The sequence below is a fragment of the Cyanistes caeruleus genome, chromosome 25 (assembly GCF_971803275.1).
Source record: "Cyanistes caeruleus chromosome 25, bCyaCae1.hap1.1, whole genome shotgun sequence".
In the NCBI taxonomy this organism is placed as follows: domain Eukaryota; kingdom Metazoa; phylum Chordata; class Aves; order Passeriformes; family Paridae; genus Cyanistes; species Cyanistes caeruleus.
In genome coordinates this window covers 2,131,682-2,146,158 of record NC_141725.1, presented here as the reverse complement: position 1 = coordinate 2,146,158, position 14,477 = coordinate 2,131,682, and the positions used below count along the sequence as shown (strand labels likewise).

Sequence of the window (14,477 nt, the reverse complement as noted above, 5' to 3'; positions counted from 1 at the left end):
AATGTTTGTTTGCATGTTTTCAGATTTCTTTACTCAGACGAAGTTCAGATTGGACCAGAGACTGTTATGACAACACTTTACACAGCTAAGAAATATGCAGTTCCAGCCCTTGAAGCTCATTGTGTGGAGTTTCTTAAAAAAAACCTCCGAGCAGACAACGCTTTCATGCTGTTAACTCAGGTGAGTTTGTGATCATCTGCCTTCAGCATAGTCCAGCACAGTCAGAAAATGGGAGTTTTCTGGGTGTTGCAGAGTTGATCATCCAAAGTGGAGCAGTTCTGGGTTGTTTTGAATTCTTCCTCACAGGAGTCCAGCACTGCTGAGCATGTTCTTACAAAGAACAAGAAAATACAGCAAACGTTGCTGCTGTTTCAGATCTTTCTGTTTCACTGTGGCAGGTGGTTCCTTCCAGAGTGTGAGCTGGGGATGGAGTTAACAGGGTGGAAGGATTTCATCTGCCAAGAAGAAAAGTGGAATGAGAGGATTTCCGTGTGTTACAGAATCAGGACTGGTAATGCTGAGCTTTCTCTCAGTGCTGTGTCTCGCTGCTCAGCCGTTCCTTGAAGGACTTTTGTGCAATACATTCCCTGTAGTGGGGGTGAAAGAAAACCTTTTCATGAGTGCTTTGGTTTATTTTCCTGGGAAAGGAACAAGGTGCTTTCTTCCTCAGCCTGTTCCAGCCCAGCCTCCTGCACTGAAGGCTCACAGACCCAGAGTGTTAGAGCAGCTGTTCCAGGCCCTGGGTCTGATCCAATCTCTGAGGGTTGGGCTCCTCCACCTTCCATTTGACTCTTGAAGCAGCAAAGTAGGGGACAATGTTTACAAAGTTTGGAAAAGATCAGACTTTGCAACCAGATTGATTAAATGAGCATCACTATCATCCCTGTTTCCCAGCCCTGTTGTCTCTGTCTGGTCCCTCCACTCTCTCCTGGACAGCTGATGCCCTATTGGTGACACCCACAGTGCTGTCACCTGTGTGGTGCAGTCTGGCACTGCCAGGGACACACTGTTCTGGGAGCTGTAGGAATAAGAAACACACAGCCTTTGTGTGTGAGATTCTTTAGGGAATGGGCAGACTGGAGTGGCTCTGGAGGGGTGTTTCTCATCAGCCAGCTCAGGAAAGCTGCTGTGATGTCTGATGTTAAATAGACCTTGCAGAGCTTCCCAGCTGCACTGAGTTGTGAACCAGCACATTAAAGTGGTCTGGCTCTGAGGGATTGCCTGTCTTGCCCAGCATTCCTGTCTGCTGGACTTTTCCCCCTTGTCAGGAGTACAGGTGTGTCTCAGGCTCTGGCTGTAGGTACCATGTGGGTGGCAGTGGCTACACCAGCAGTTCTGTAGATATTGAAGCAGTGCTGGCCTGAGGCAGCCACTGCAGAGCTCTTTGCTCAGGATTAGGCTGGGTTTGGTTTTTTTTTTTGAGTTTAAATATTTGGATCAGTTCTCAAAGTAGTTCCATGTCACACTGCTGTTGTAGACACTTGTCACTGCTTGGGTTCAGCTACTGCTGCAACACTCCATGGCTGTCTTTACACATCCTCTTTAACCTGGCCCTCTTCCACGTGCATGAACAGATGAGGCAGCCCCTGAGATGGGGGGGATCCACACTGCACTTCCCAGAAACAGATTCAGGACTTGAAGGCTCTTGAGTGGGAAATGGTAGCCAAATGTGTGCTCCCATCTGATGCATGGTGGGACAATTGCAGCTCCTTGGCTGCAGCTCTCCTGTTCTTTGGGTTCAGCAGCTGCCATCTGAAAGATCAGAAGCTGTTAGCCAGGAGCTGGGAACAGATCATTCCTGTAGACTGAAATTTTGGGGAGGCATCTTAAGCTAGCCACTGCCTCATGATGGGTTAGAGGTTTTGGCTTTTGGTGGTATTCCTTATGCAGAGATTTTTTTGTGGCTTCCTGTGTCTTTGCACCTAAGTTTGTAGCTTTGGCAAGGTAATGTTTAGGTGTATGGTGGGTGACTTCCTTAGACGTCATAAAGGCTCTTTGGCAAAGGAGGAAAGTATCCTTGTGTTTCAGGTACCAAACCCAAAATACTGCCTGGCACTCTGTCACTGGCACTGGGGCAGGTGAAATGCCAGATGGGGAAAGGCTCTCCTGATTCCTTTTGTTTATGGCTTGTCCATTCTGATTAATTATCAGTGGTGATTCCCATCTAGTTTTATGTTCACTGTTGCTCTGTATGAAGTCTGAGATGTTTGAGGCTTGAGAATCGTGCCTGATCTTGATGATTGGCTGCACCTCACTGAAAGGATCTCTTCTCACAACCCTCTTGTTTCTGGTCCTGCAGTGTGAAAACCTACCTGTTTTCTGCTTTCACTGCATCAAACCAACAATTTCTTCAGTAAATTACGGACCTGAGATAAATCTTGTACAAGGCATTGCCCAATAGCCTGTGATCCCAGGCAGAGCCCCAAACCTCCTTTTGTGTGTGTCTGCTGAATCTGCTGGTCCAGCAGCTGTGTCACTGTCTGTCTCAAGCAACTGCTGATCAGTGGCAGAAATATCAGAGGCAAACAGCTTTCCTAATTGATTGTGCCTCGTAGCAAACCGTGATCCTCTCTCATGCCAGACGTAGATCCAAGTGTCACTTTGATCAGCAAGGAAATAAAGCTTGCCTGGAGCTGCTGTGGGGGAGAGCTCTGCAAGGCATCAAAGTCCTCACGTGTCCAAAGAGCCACTACAGTAGTAAAGTCTGAGTCAGTCACAGCTCTTGATGCCAAGAGTGTAAAGGCACTGGCAGCACTCCAGCCCCTGGAGCAGGTGACAACGGCTGAAGTTTCCCTGGGCCCTGAGAAATTGTTGTTTCAGCTTCCTGCACTTGAGGTCTCAGCACAAAGGTTGGCCTTGCTGAGCTCTGCATGCCACAAGCAGGGGTGAAGCAGAAGATGCTTGAAGGTGCCTCCTGAGTGATGGAATTCCCAGCCCAAAACACGAGTTTAAAACCTTACCTGTGGCAGTGAGTTCAAGTCTGGTGTATTCTTGTTAGGTGTGATGTTAAGGCAGTTCCTTCCTAAACAGCAAAACCAAAGCGCTGAAGTAAGAGGTCATTTAGTGTTTTTTATGTGTTCCACCCATTTCTGCTTGGGCTGGGTGTAGGGCTGGTAACACCTGGCAGTCCAGGGTGATCTGAAATGGCAGCAGAGTTGTTACAAGGCTTCACTTAATTTGGGCAGAGAAATTCTGAGCAGCTCTGCAGGCTGTGTACAGGCTTTGCTTGGAATAGTAACCTATTTTGGGACAAATTCTTTGAGGTAACTGGATTAGAATAGCTGTTTCTGTGCAAAACATGGAAATGCACTAAGCAGGCTGTGTACCCTGTAGGGCTCCCCGGGACACACAGGCACTGCTGCTACAGCTTTTTCTTGCTAATACACAAGATCAGTGTGGCTGCTCTTACAGAATAAGCTGCCTCTGCATTATTCCTAGAGCAAGCAGGCCTGGAGTCACTGGGCAAAGCTTTCTTGTAAATAGAAAAAGGATGTAAAAATTGCCTCTGCTCAGCTGACAGGGTCAGTGTGGTGCTGGAAAGCACGATTGGTGCCTGCACCAGGCCATGTTAAAACAAAGACGTGCCTGAAGACATGCACAGCTGAACCAGGGCTGCTGCCAAACACAGAATTTTCTAGTGTTTGCCTTGTCATGCTTAACTGCTTGTGAAAGGCCCAGTGGATTCCTGGTGCAGTCAGGCATGGTATTGCTAATGAAGATGGGCTGTGGCAGGGGAAGGGGGATTCTTAGTGTAAACTTTAAAATGTATTTTCTGTTAATGATGCTCCTTCCTGCCTAGGCCCGGCTGTTTGATGAGCCCCAGCTGGCCAGCCTGTGCCTGGAGAACATAGACAAGAACACCTCAGATGCCATCAATGCAGAGGGGTTTACAGACATTGACCTGGGTAAGCTCTTTTCCACCCCTCCCTCTCACTCTCCCTGCTTTCATAACCAGCTTGTCTCCAAAGTTGTTACAGGTTAATAATGCTTGGCACTTGTGGCTTGGCTGTTCTAGAGCAATCAGTTGAATAGTCTCTGGCACAAAGTGGCTGGAGACAGGGAATTTGCCAGAGAGTTTGCTGCCTTGCCTGCAGAAATACCCTGGAATCTGCTTACTTTGGTGCAACTTGAGTTTTCTGGGCATGACACAAAGCCTGCTTCCTGTGTTGATGTTGGCAGGTTTTGGGTGGGTGTAAACTTGTCTTTTTTTGTAGAGTTGGCTTTGTTCCCCAAGTCTTTGTGAGGTTTTGGAGTTAAAAAGGTGTTGTGTTTTTGGAAGCAAGGACTGGCTATTTTAATTACCGTCTGCAGTTTCCAAACTTGCTGGGCACAGTTACTGAACATTAAAATTCAGGCTTTAACCTTCTTCTAATGAGATGGGCTGTGGAGGTAAGGCACGGGTCACCTTCTGGTTTTCAGGCTGTTTGTTTCATCCAAATTTGACGTCAAGCAAGTTGCAATCCATCCTCCTGCACTTGCATTAACATGCCAATTAAATGGGCTCTGTTTGCTGCTCCAGTGAGTTCCTTGCTGATGGAATATGCAGATAAATCTTCCTCAGAGGCTGCAGGCAGCACTTTTGGGAGATGCTGTTGGTTCAGCTGCTTCCTCTTTTACCTTGGCTGTGCGTGGGGTGCTCCTGACGAGGTGAAAGGGGCTGATTTGGGGTTAGAGGCTGAAGCTGTGCCTGTTGTCGTGCCCTGCAGACACCCTGGTGGCAGTGCTGGAGAGGGACACCCTGGGGATCCGGGAGGTTCGCCTGTTCAATGCCGTGGTGCGCTGGTCGGAGGCCGAGTGTCAGCGGCAGCAGCTCCAGGTGATTCCAGAGAACAAGCGCAAGGTTCTGGGCAAAGCTCTCTCCCTTATCCGCTTCCCACTGATGACTATTGAGGAGTTTGCAGCAGGTAACTCAACAAAGGTGTTTCTGGCAATCCTGGTCTTTGCTTTTCCTCAGCTACAGGGAGTCAAGTCACATGAAAGAGGGTTTTCTCTGTGTCTTCTGTTGTGTTTCAAATATGAGATTTCCCCCATATTCCTCCCCATTTCCGCATTCTGCCCCTCAAAGGGGTTTACAGGAAGGCTGGAAAGGGACATTTCATAAGGGCCTGGAGTGACAGCACAAGGGGGAATGGCCTTCTGAAGGAAGGCAGAGTTAGACTGAATATCAGAAGGAGATTCTGTAGTATAAGGGTGTGAGGGCCTGGCTCAAATTTCCCAGAGCAGCTGTGGCTGCCCCATCCATGGAGGTGTCCATGGCCAGGCTGGACGGGGCTTGGAGTACTCTGGGATAGTAGAAGGTGTCCCTGCCTATGGCAAGGGGTGGAACTTAATGAGCTTTAAGGTCCCTTCCAACACTCTTTCTGTGATTCTGCGATTACAAAATCTCGTGTCTAAATGCCATTTTCATCTGTGCTCATTCACTCGTTTTAAAGCCTGTGGTGCTCCCCTGGGAGGAGCAGGGTGATCACAGCTGTGCTGGCTCTCACAGCATGCTTGGGTGGTTACTGTCCCATTCAGCTGAGAGCAAAGATCCAAACTGGGGTTCACCTGCTCCCCTTTCCAGCCATCCTGAGAATTTGAAATAGACAAAGCTAATGGAGTTGCAAATAATTGGTGTTGATCGTAGCCTGTTCCCAAAGAGAAATGGGGATGTTTCTGCCCATCCTCTGCCTGTGGTGGTGTTGGCCCTGTTTTGCTGTTGCTTTTCATAGCAGAGCCCCATATCCAAAAGACTTTGAAAATGTTCTTTGAGCTACAGGCTTGGTGTTGTTTAGTCTGTGTCTCAAAGCATTTTTCAAGTTTACATTAAGATCTTGATCCACAAAGATGTCTAACTCATTTCACAGCTTGGACTATAGATTGCCTTGTTTTGTTTTCTTTGCTTGTTGTCTTTCACTTCATCCTCTGGTGATTCCCGGGGGATTGGAAGCTGGCAATCCGCTTAAATAGTTTTCATGCTAAAAAGACACAGTGGAGCCATTTTCCAGACTGCAGCTTGTTCCAGGCTGCAGTGCTGTGTACACAGAAGCAAACAGGGGCACTGACCCCCTTCCCTTGCAGGTCACTTCTCAGGGCAGCGCTGGCGTCAGCTGGTCAGTCCTTCATGTCCCTGTTCCCACATGAGGAGGGTGGCAGTAAGGAGAAAATCTGTGCTTCAGACTTGGTCCCCACTCTGCTTGGCCTGTCACAGCTGTGATGTGGCCTTAGGGATGTGGATTTCTTCAGAAGGAGCTTGCTCAGTGAAGCAGAGATCTTTGCATTTTTCTGCAGATCCCGTTTCTTTCAACCCTTCCTTATGACCTTGTATTATTCTCTCAGTGGAAGGAAAGTGTTAATTTTGGCATGTTTGGGTTGAAGGCTTTGAGCTGGGAGTGCCAGTGCCCCTTCCCATGTTGTCTGTCACAAACTGCCTGTCCCACTAGGACCTTTGTGCTTTAAGAGGAATTCTTAAGTTTTCTCCATCCACTTTAACCTAAAAGTTGAATAAAACCCCCAAACCTGGGGGACTGCAATGATCAGCTGTTCTTTAAACAAGGAATTAACTTGGAATTTCTTCAGCTTTGTCCTTTTTCTGAGTTTCTGAGTGACTTTGATTTCTGTGGTGATCAGAGCAGAGACAGGAGAGGGGAACCTTTTCTCCTCCACATCCCTCTCTCCCAAAAGCCGAAAGAAGATAGAATTTTATAGCAGTGGTTTCACCAGTTTATTGTATAATCTGGTATCAAACGTGGGGCTTTGCATGAAGATGTTTTAACTGGCAAATGTGTCCCTCCCTCCCCTTAGAGCAGGTAATTTGAAACATTGCAGAAATGAGTTGCAGCAACAGGGGATAAGTTCAGACACGATCAGTGAGGCCGATTTTTTGCTGAACAAAGTATCCAACGTTTCATTTACTTTTGAGGAGTCAACTTCCTTGAATTCTTGAGTCTCTCCCCATTGCATCAGTGGACCAGGTTATGTCTGGGTAACATCATGCTGAATTTAATCAGCTACAAGTAGTTTTGGAGCTACAAGTAGGTGGGCATTTGCACCCCACTTTAAAGAGCATTTAACTGCTGTTGTACTCCGTGGTCTTGTTTCTGTTCAAAGCTTTGTGCAAATAGGTGTAGAGAGGCTTTTGAATGTTAGGCTGACAGACTAATTTTTATCCAGTTTCATTTTTGAAAGTATTGAAAGTAGTTTGCAAAGACTGAGTTTAGCATCACTGAGTTGGTTGCCCAGAGCAGCTGGGGCTGCCCCTGGATCCCTGGCAGTGCCCAAGGCCAGGCTGGATGGAGCTTGGAGCAGCTTGGGATGGTGGAAGGTGTCCCTGCCATGGCAGGGGTGGCACTGGATGGGCTTTAGGGTCCCTCCCAACGCAGACTACTCTGTGATTTTATGATCACTCTGGAAAAAACACTTGTTACTGGAGAAAAGATGAGAACGTACTCCAGCTCTTGCTAAAATCATTAGCATTTTCCCCAAGGTTCTACAAGAAAGGTATTAAAATTCAAAATGTGGATTAAATGCCTGAAGGAATGAGCTGAACCACCTTTGTCTTGAGTGAAAATACTCTTCAACTTTTTGAGTTGATGGTAACTGTGTAAGAGTCCCTCTCCCTCCTCCTCATGTTCCTCTGTTATGTCTGAACCACTGGTGGGGAATGTATGGAAATCCCTGTTTCTTACCAATCTTATCATTTCCAGGAGTGGGACAAGGTTCAGCTGCATTCTTTTGGGTTTTTTTGATAGCCCAGTGTATTTTGGCTCCATAGAGCTGGGCAGTTAATCACAGTTCCATGTTCTGAGAAGGCTCTGCAGCCCATGACTACACTGTGGGTAAAGGGCAGCACCTTTGTCTGGGATTTAATATCCTGATAAACCTCTGGGATCCCATCTGGGATGGGGGTTTAGTCTGTTCCCAGCTGCAAGTCGGGCTTGTTTCCCCATGAAAATTCCAGAGGGATTCCTTCTGCTTCTGCAGTTCTGGGGCCCACAAGATCAGGAGGATCCAAAGGTGTTGGACAGTGTCCAGAGGAGGGACACGGAGCTGGGGAAGGCTCTGAGGAGCAGCTGAGGGCACTTGGCTCGTTCAGCTGGAGCAGAGGAGACTGAGGGGAGGCTCCTCGGGGACTGCAGCTCCTCCCGAGGGGAGGCGGAGGGGCAGGGGCTGAGCTCTGCTCTGGGACAGGGACAGGAGCCCAGGAAGGGCTGGGGCTGTGCCAGGGCTTGGGATGGATCTCAGGGCAAGGTTCTTCCCCCTGAGGCTGCTGGCACTGCCCAGGCTCCCCAGGGAATGGGCCCGGCCCCAAGGCTGCCAGAGCTCCAGGAGCGTTTGGACAGCGCTCTCAGGGATGCTCAGGGTGGGCTTGTTGGGGGGTCTGGGCAGGGCCAGGGGTTGGATCAGTGATCCCGGTGGGTTCCTCCTGACACAGAATATTCCAGGACTCTGTGGTTCCGTAAGGCTGACACCATTGCCACTTCCCTCCCCTCTGCAGGGCCTGCCCAGTCGGGGATCCTGACGGACCGGGAGGTGGTGAGCCTGTTCCTGCACTTCACGGTGAACCCGAAGCCGCGGGTGGAGTTCATCGACCGGCCCCGGTGCTGCCTGCGGGGCAAGGAGTGCAGCATCAGCCGCTTCCAGCAGGTGGAGAGCCGCTGGGGGTACAGTGGGACGAGTGACAGGATCAGGTCAGCTCTCGCGCCCATTCCCACCCCTGGACTCGCGTTCCTGAGCTTTCCACTGCTTTAGCTCTAAACACGCGAGGTTCTGTGTTAGACCCCGACTTCCACTGTGCCAGCCCCAAAGGGGAGGTGTTCTGCTGGGCAGAACCATCCCCTGATGCACTGACCTGCATGTTGCTGCCACTTTGCATCTGTGTTGGCCAAGGTTTCCAGGAAACGTGGCTCCCAGCACAGGCCCCTGGAAAGGGAGGGAAATAATCCCCCAAAGGCTTTCTGCAGCTTAGGGTCACATAAATAAGTTGTCACCGATTATCCCCCTGCCGTGCTTTGTGGGGGACCAGTGCTCCATCAGGTTGTTCCCTGCTCCAGGTGTCAGTGTGACTTGTTGAAGCCCCTTAACCTCTACTGTTGTAGAGAGGGCTTGGGATAAAGTTCTGCTGACACCCAGTTTGTTCAGACCTGAGCTTGTGGAGAACCAGCAGAGCCCAGTTATGGTGACAGAGACTGGCAGGTGTGGCTGGAAAATAGTGCTTTGCAAGGCTTGTGTGGCCAGGGAATGAGCAAGACAGGAGGGAATCAGGAGGCCTTGGTTCTTTCTTGATTCATGTTTATATTGGGTGGAAGGGGACTCGCAGCAATGAAGCTCCTCACAATTTTTAAGACAGTTCTGTTGCACTGGAGCTGTTGGTGACATCATCTGGTCCATTCACCCCTGGCATTGGAAACGGCTGTCAGCTCCAAACATTTCCTGCTCCCACCTCCAACACTCACACACCTTTTGGGGCTTGTGTTTGACTTCAGGTTCAGCCTCTGCAGCATCAGGGTCAGTTCCAACACTGAATATTCCATGCTGGCTGCAGAGCACAGGCTTCCAGCCTGCCCCGGGTGTTTGTTCTGGAAACACAACAGGGCTAAAAGTTGGTGGATGGATGAAGAAATGCAGTTGGCAGCATGGCAGGCACTGAGGCTTCTGCTGCCTGAGAAGGTGGAGCTGTAGTGGGGTAAATACCCTTCCCCTTCTTCCTTGGGCAGCAAGGATTCCTGCACGCAGGAGTGACTGAATCCTAATGTCTGCTCTTGGTGAATTTGGAATGTAGCAAATACCCAGCAGCACATGAACACTTCCCCAGGGCTCAGCAGTGAAATACCCAGTGGTGTTTGCTGGACGGAGCACTGTGGGCACCGTTCCACACTCCCAGGCTGCCCTGGGTGTTTGGGCATGCTGATGTTTTGCCACAACTTGGAAACACTGCCTGGGCCTGGACCCTGAAATTTGGTGATGGGATTGTGCAGCTTTGTGTTTCACACAAGCCCACTGGGCCATTCAGAGGTGTGAGTGTGCAGCTGATGGTTTCTGTGCAGGGTTTCACCTCTTAGTAAGGGCTGCACTTAAATCTGTGTAGGTTTGATTAAGTCATAGATGTAAAATCAGCACAAGTGGAGATACTTGTGTATCAGCTTTGTACTGGAGCAGTACAGGAGTGGCAAGTTTGGACTGACTTTCCTGCTCTGTTCCTGCAGGTTCTCAGTAAACAAAAGGATATTTGTAGTTGGGTTTGGATTATACGGATCCATACACGGGCCAACGGATTACCAAGTAAATATACAGGTAATTCTCTCTGCTACCTTAAAAATCCTGGCTGTTTTACGGGCTGACAAACAAATTTTAGTGAATTTGTAACAAAACCTGAGGTTCAGAGGGACTGTGTGTGTCCCTGGGCAGGGGTGCTGGCAGATGTAGCAAGGGCCAGATGGGACACTGGGGATCAGAAGGATTATTGCTCTTGATTTTATTGCACACGTCACTGCAGCATCTCCCCAGGTCTGCTCCCAGCTTTGGGGCAGTTTGGGAAGCAGCTGTTCATGATTTCCCACCCCGAGCAGGCTGGGGGAGACTCGGCTGTCTCAAGTCCATCAGGGTCTTGTCCAAAGTCAGGTGGATCCTGTGGATGCTGTGTGCCTGCTGTGGGTGCAGCTGTGCCACCCCAGTGTGAGTCACTGTCCCCAGGAGAGTTACTCCAGCACACAGGGCAGGTGTGATGAGCACAGGCTGTCAGCATTTCTTCCTTGATTGTCAGGGCTCCTCCTGCTGCTCTGAGCTCTTTGGGGAGAAGGGTCTAAGCACAGTGTGGGCTTGCAGGGCTCTGCCAGCCTGGGAGTGAGGAGGGGGTGGCCTGGGCTGTCTGGGACCTGAGCCTACAGCTCTGTGGTGAGCACAGAGGAGCCCAGAGCAGCTGTGGCTGCCCCACCCCTAGAAGTTCAAGTCCAGGATGCAGCTTGGAGCAACCTGGAATAGTGTGTGGAATCCCTGCCCCTGGAAGGGGGGGTTGGAATGGATGATCCTTAAGGTCCCTTCCAACCCAAATGTGGGATTCTGTGGTTCTGTGACCATAGCACTGATGAGGGACACGAGTAATGGACAGTGCAGTCATCACAGGGCTGGTCAACCTGGGAGTGCCTGGGGCTCTGCCCAGCTCAGGGACGCTGCCATGGGCAGGGCAGGCAGTGTCCAGCCCTGCAGATGAAAGGTGAAACCTGTGTTGCAGATCATCCACACGGACAGCAACACAGTCCTGGGGCAGAACGACACCGGCTTCAGCTGTGACGGATCATCCAACACCTTCCGGGTCATGTTCAAGGAGCCCGTTGAGATTTTACCCAACGTCAACTACACAGCCTGTGCTACTCTAAAGGTACCACACGGGGTGGGGTGAGGTGCAGGCAGGTGAGGGCATGGCATCTCCTTTAGGTCTTCAGTGCAACCTGGGCTTTGCTCTGTGTCCTTCTAGGCCAGTGGTGCAATCTCCAAGGTCTCTGTGTGACCTGCTGCTGCCATGAACTCGTTCACCATCAGCATTCAGAGCTGGGTTTTGACTCAGTTCACAGCACTGAACAGGGTTGTTTCACTGAGGAGGGCATGGGGTGATTTTTTTGGTGTGTACAGCTGAGCTGTCGGTCCTGCAGGTGTGTAATCTAGAGCCTGCTGCAGTGGCCTCAAAAAGTTCATGTTTAGCTGTTGAGACTTGGATAAATTAGTGGTAAGTTCTGATAGAGATGAGATTGAGCTCAGAATACCTGAGGTACAAATCCAGGAGGAAAAGGGAGGAACTGAGATCTCCACAGCTCCAAACCCACCAGAGAGCCTGGGCAGCAGCAGGGTCCTGACCTGTTCTTGTCTTCCGTGACCCCTGCAGGGTCCAGATTCCCACTATGGAACCAAAGGACTGCGCAAAGTGATCCACGAATCACCAACAACGGGAGCCAAAACCTGCTTTACGTTCTGTTACGCGGCTGGGAACAACAACGGCACCTCCGTGGAGGATGGACAAATCCCAGAGATCATCTTCTACACATAGTGCCACTGCCCAGCCCACCCTGGACTCGACTCTTCCCCATCACCTCCCAAACTAAATCTCTGGCTGAGTTTGACCACACCAATTGGAGCCACACTAGCCAAAGGTCTCAGTGAAACCATTTCAAAGCTCGTGTCCTGCCTTGTGCTAGTGCTGCTGCTGCTCTCAGGTGCCAGGTGAGCTGGTGTCCCAGTGCAGGCCAGCTGGTGTCCCAGTACCATTCGTAGGTTGTCTGTGGCTTGTTGTTTTTCACCTCCTGATTAACCCTATCTAACAACGTGCGTTTTTTGGACTGTAATGAATGTACATGCTTTTCCACCGGTCAGAAGCGAGGCAACGAGTGGCTCTGGTTGTGGTTTCACTTGCCATGAGGAGATGGTCCTGCAGACAGACTCGGTCAGGGTTGGGTGGCCCCTGCCAGGCCAGACTGCAGGGCTTGGCCAGCCCGTGCCCGGCACCTTCCCTCCTTCCCTCCCAGCAGCCTCAGCACACAGAGCCGCCCTCAAAAGTCATGGAAAGTGGCCTTTTCCCTGAGGCTTTGCTGGTCCGGCACTACACAGGCTTGGAGACCTCAAATCCGAGCTCGTCTGGAGGGACCGCGGCGTTTCCTGCTGTTCTCACGGATCTGTGACAATCCTCACCTCGGGCGGTCGGTGGCAGCGAGGTGACCTCCCTGCAGAGCGGTGAGGGGCAGCAGCCTGGCCGGGCAGGCCCTCCTGCATTCTGAGTCCCCGTGGTGCTGCTTCCAAATCCCTGGCACGTCCCAGGTGCTGGGGGGTGCTCAGCTCACCCCTGAGCAGCCCCAGCTCTGTTGTTACTGGTCATTACTGGTCATCAACCTTTGCACAGTGCCAGGGTTTCTCAGTTGAAGTGCAAGGGCACCTGCCTCACCTCTTCCCAGGCATTCCCAGTTTTCGTGTGCATTTCCATGCATTTCCCTCTGTTCCTGTGCATTGCTGATGGAAGCAAGAAGAGAGGCTGGATGTGCACCTGCCTGTTACCTATAATGCAGCAGATGGACAAGGATTTACCAAACGGTTCAGGAAAACATGGAATGTTCTCCGTGCTGGTGTGTGTTTGCACACTGCCTGTTGGCCAGGCACAGGAGGGAGATCACAAACATCACCTGTTGAGCTGTGGAGCTCGGTGACCTTGAAGATACCCCTTGTACCTGTTCGGGGCCAGCTGCTTTTCCCCATGGCTGTCACAGAGACGGTGGCTGGTCCTGGGCTGCCTGACCAGCCCCACCCTCACTGCCCACGAGTGAAGACCATGAGACTCTTCCTCCCCTCCTCTGCAGAGGAAGCTGGAATTAAACTGAGCCTGGCAGAAAGATCGGAGCCGCTGGAGTCTGCGTGGGACTGGCTGGCGTGTGCTGCCTCAAGGCCCCTTCTCCAACTTCTGCTCCAGCACACGGAGCCTTTGCCACTCTGGGCAGCTGCTGCCACTGGATTTCACTGCTGGAAGTCAAAACCTGGCTGTCCTTGGCTGGAACAGGGCTGCTTCTCCTCCCGCTGCTCCAGCCAGGATCCTGGGGCTGTGCTGGCTGGAGTCTCCTCCTCAACCGTGCAGCAGCAGCCTGGGAATGCTCTGCACCTACTCAGCAGAAGCTGTTAGAGATGGCCAGGGTGTGCTCCGTGCTTCAGGGAGATGGTGTGAGCTGTGTGTTGTCTGCCTGCTTCCAGGTGGGATGGTTTTAAAATGGCCAGTACTAAAAAAATAGAAAAATCCCCAACCCTGGGTCCGTGGACCTGGAGACTGGAGCCAACTCTGTGCAATGCAAACAGTGAGATGGATTCACAGCCCAGGCTCTGTGTCTGTTGGGATGTCTGTGACTGTGCCCACTCCTGTCACCACCCCTCTTCCAAAGGTGGTGGGAACGTCATTGCTGGACCCACCTTCCCCGGGGGGGTCTGATCCGGGGTGTCAGGTACAGGTGGAAATAGCGGAATAATTGGAATTTGAGAGAAGCAGAGCTGTGCACTTGGCTCTGGGAAGAGCAGAGCTCGGGCTGGCCCTGCCTAGCTGCAGTGGGAGCCTCCCGCTGGCTGTTTCCTGGAAGTTCTGTTCTCATTATTATTTTGTTACGTGAATTCTCTTCCCAAATCCCACCTTCCTGCTCTCCCTGCGTGGGGCAGATCTGGCAGATTGTCCTGTCACAGAGGGAGTCAAACTCTGAACTACACCTGAGCAACTTCTGTTCTTACGGCTTTTCCGCAGTTTGATGCAATTCTGGCTTTTGTAGATAGATGAATGTAATTCCTTGTTGGACATGCCTGTTCCCAGAAGTATGAGCCATTCTGTTGTACCACGTCACCTTCCGAGCAGAGCGGGCCCGGCCCGGCTCCTGTGCTATTTGATGAATGTATCCGATGCTCTCGTCCCGTGTTCACACTCTGCTTTTTGGCCAGCTTTGTGATTTGTAAATAGGAAAACAATAAAGACATGGAGGTTGTCTTTA

General features: G+C 50.9%; 1 protein-coding gene across 3 annotated transcripts in view; it reads left to right on the top strand.

The window, feature by feature from the left end:
* BTBD2 (BTB domain containing 2) overlaps nt 1-14,477 on the top strand; it is a 25,041-nt gene extending 10,564 nt beyond the window's left edge. For all 3 annotated transcript variants that reach the window (XM_086862440.1, XM_086862442.1, XM_086862441.1), the window contains 7 exons: nt 24-180; nt 3,800-3,905; nt 4,707-4,904; nt 8,477-8,669; nt 10,185-10,272; nt 11,210-11,356; nt 11,858-14,477. In XM_086862440.1, the coding sequence (XP_086718566.1) occupies nt 24-180; nt 3,800-3,905; nt 4,707-4,904; nt 8,477-8,669; nt 10,185-10,272; nt 11,210-11,356; nt 11,858-12,019 (1,051 nt within the window). In that variant the 3' untranslated portion in view covers nt 12,020-14,477. The remainder of the gene's footprint in view (nt 1-23; nt 181-3,799; nt 3,906-4,706; nt 4,905-8,476; nt 8,670-10,184; nt 10,273-11,209; nt 11,357-11,857) is intronic.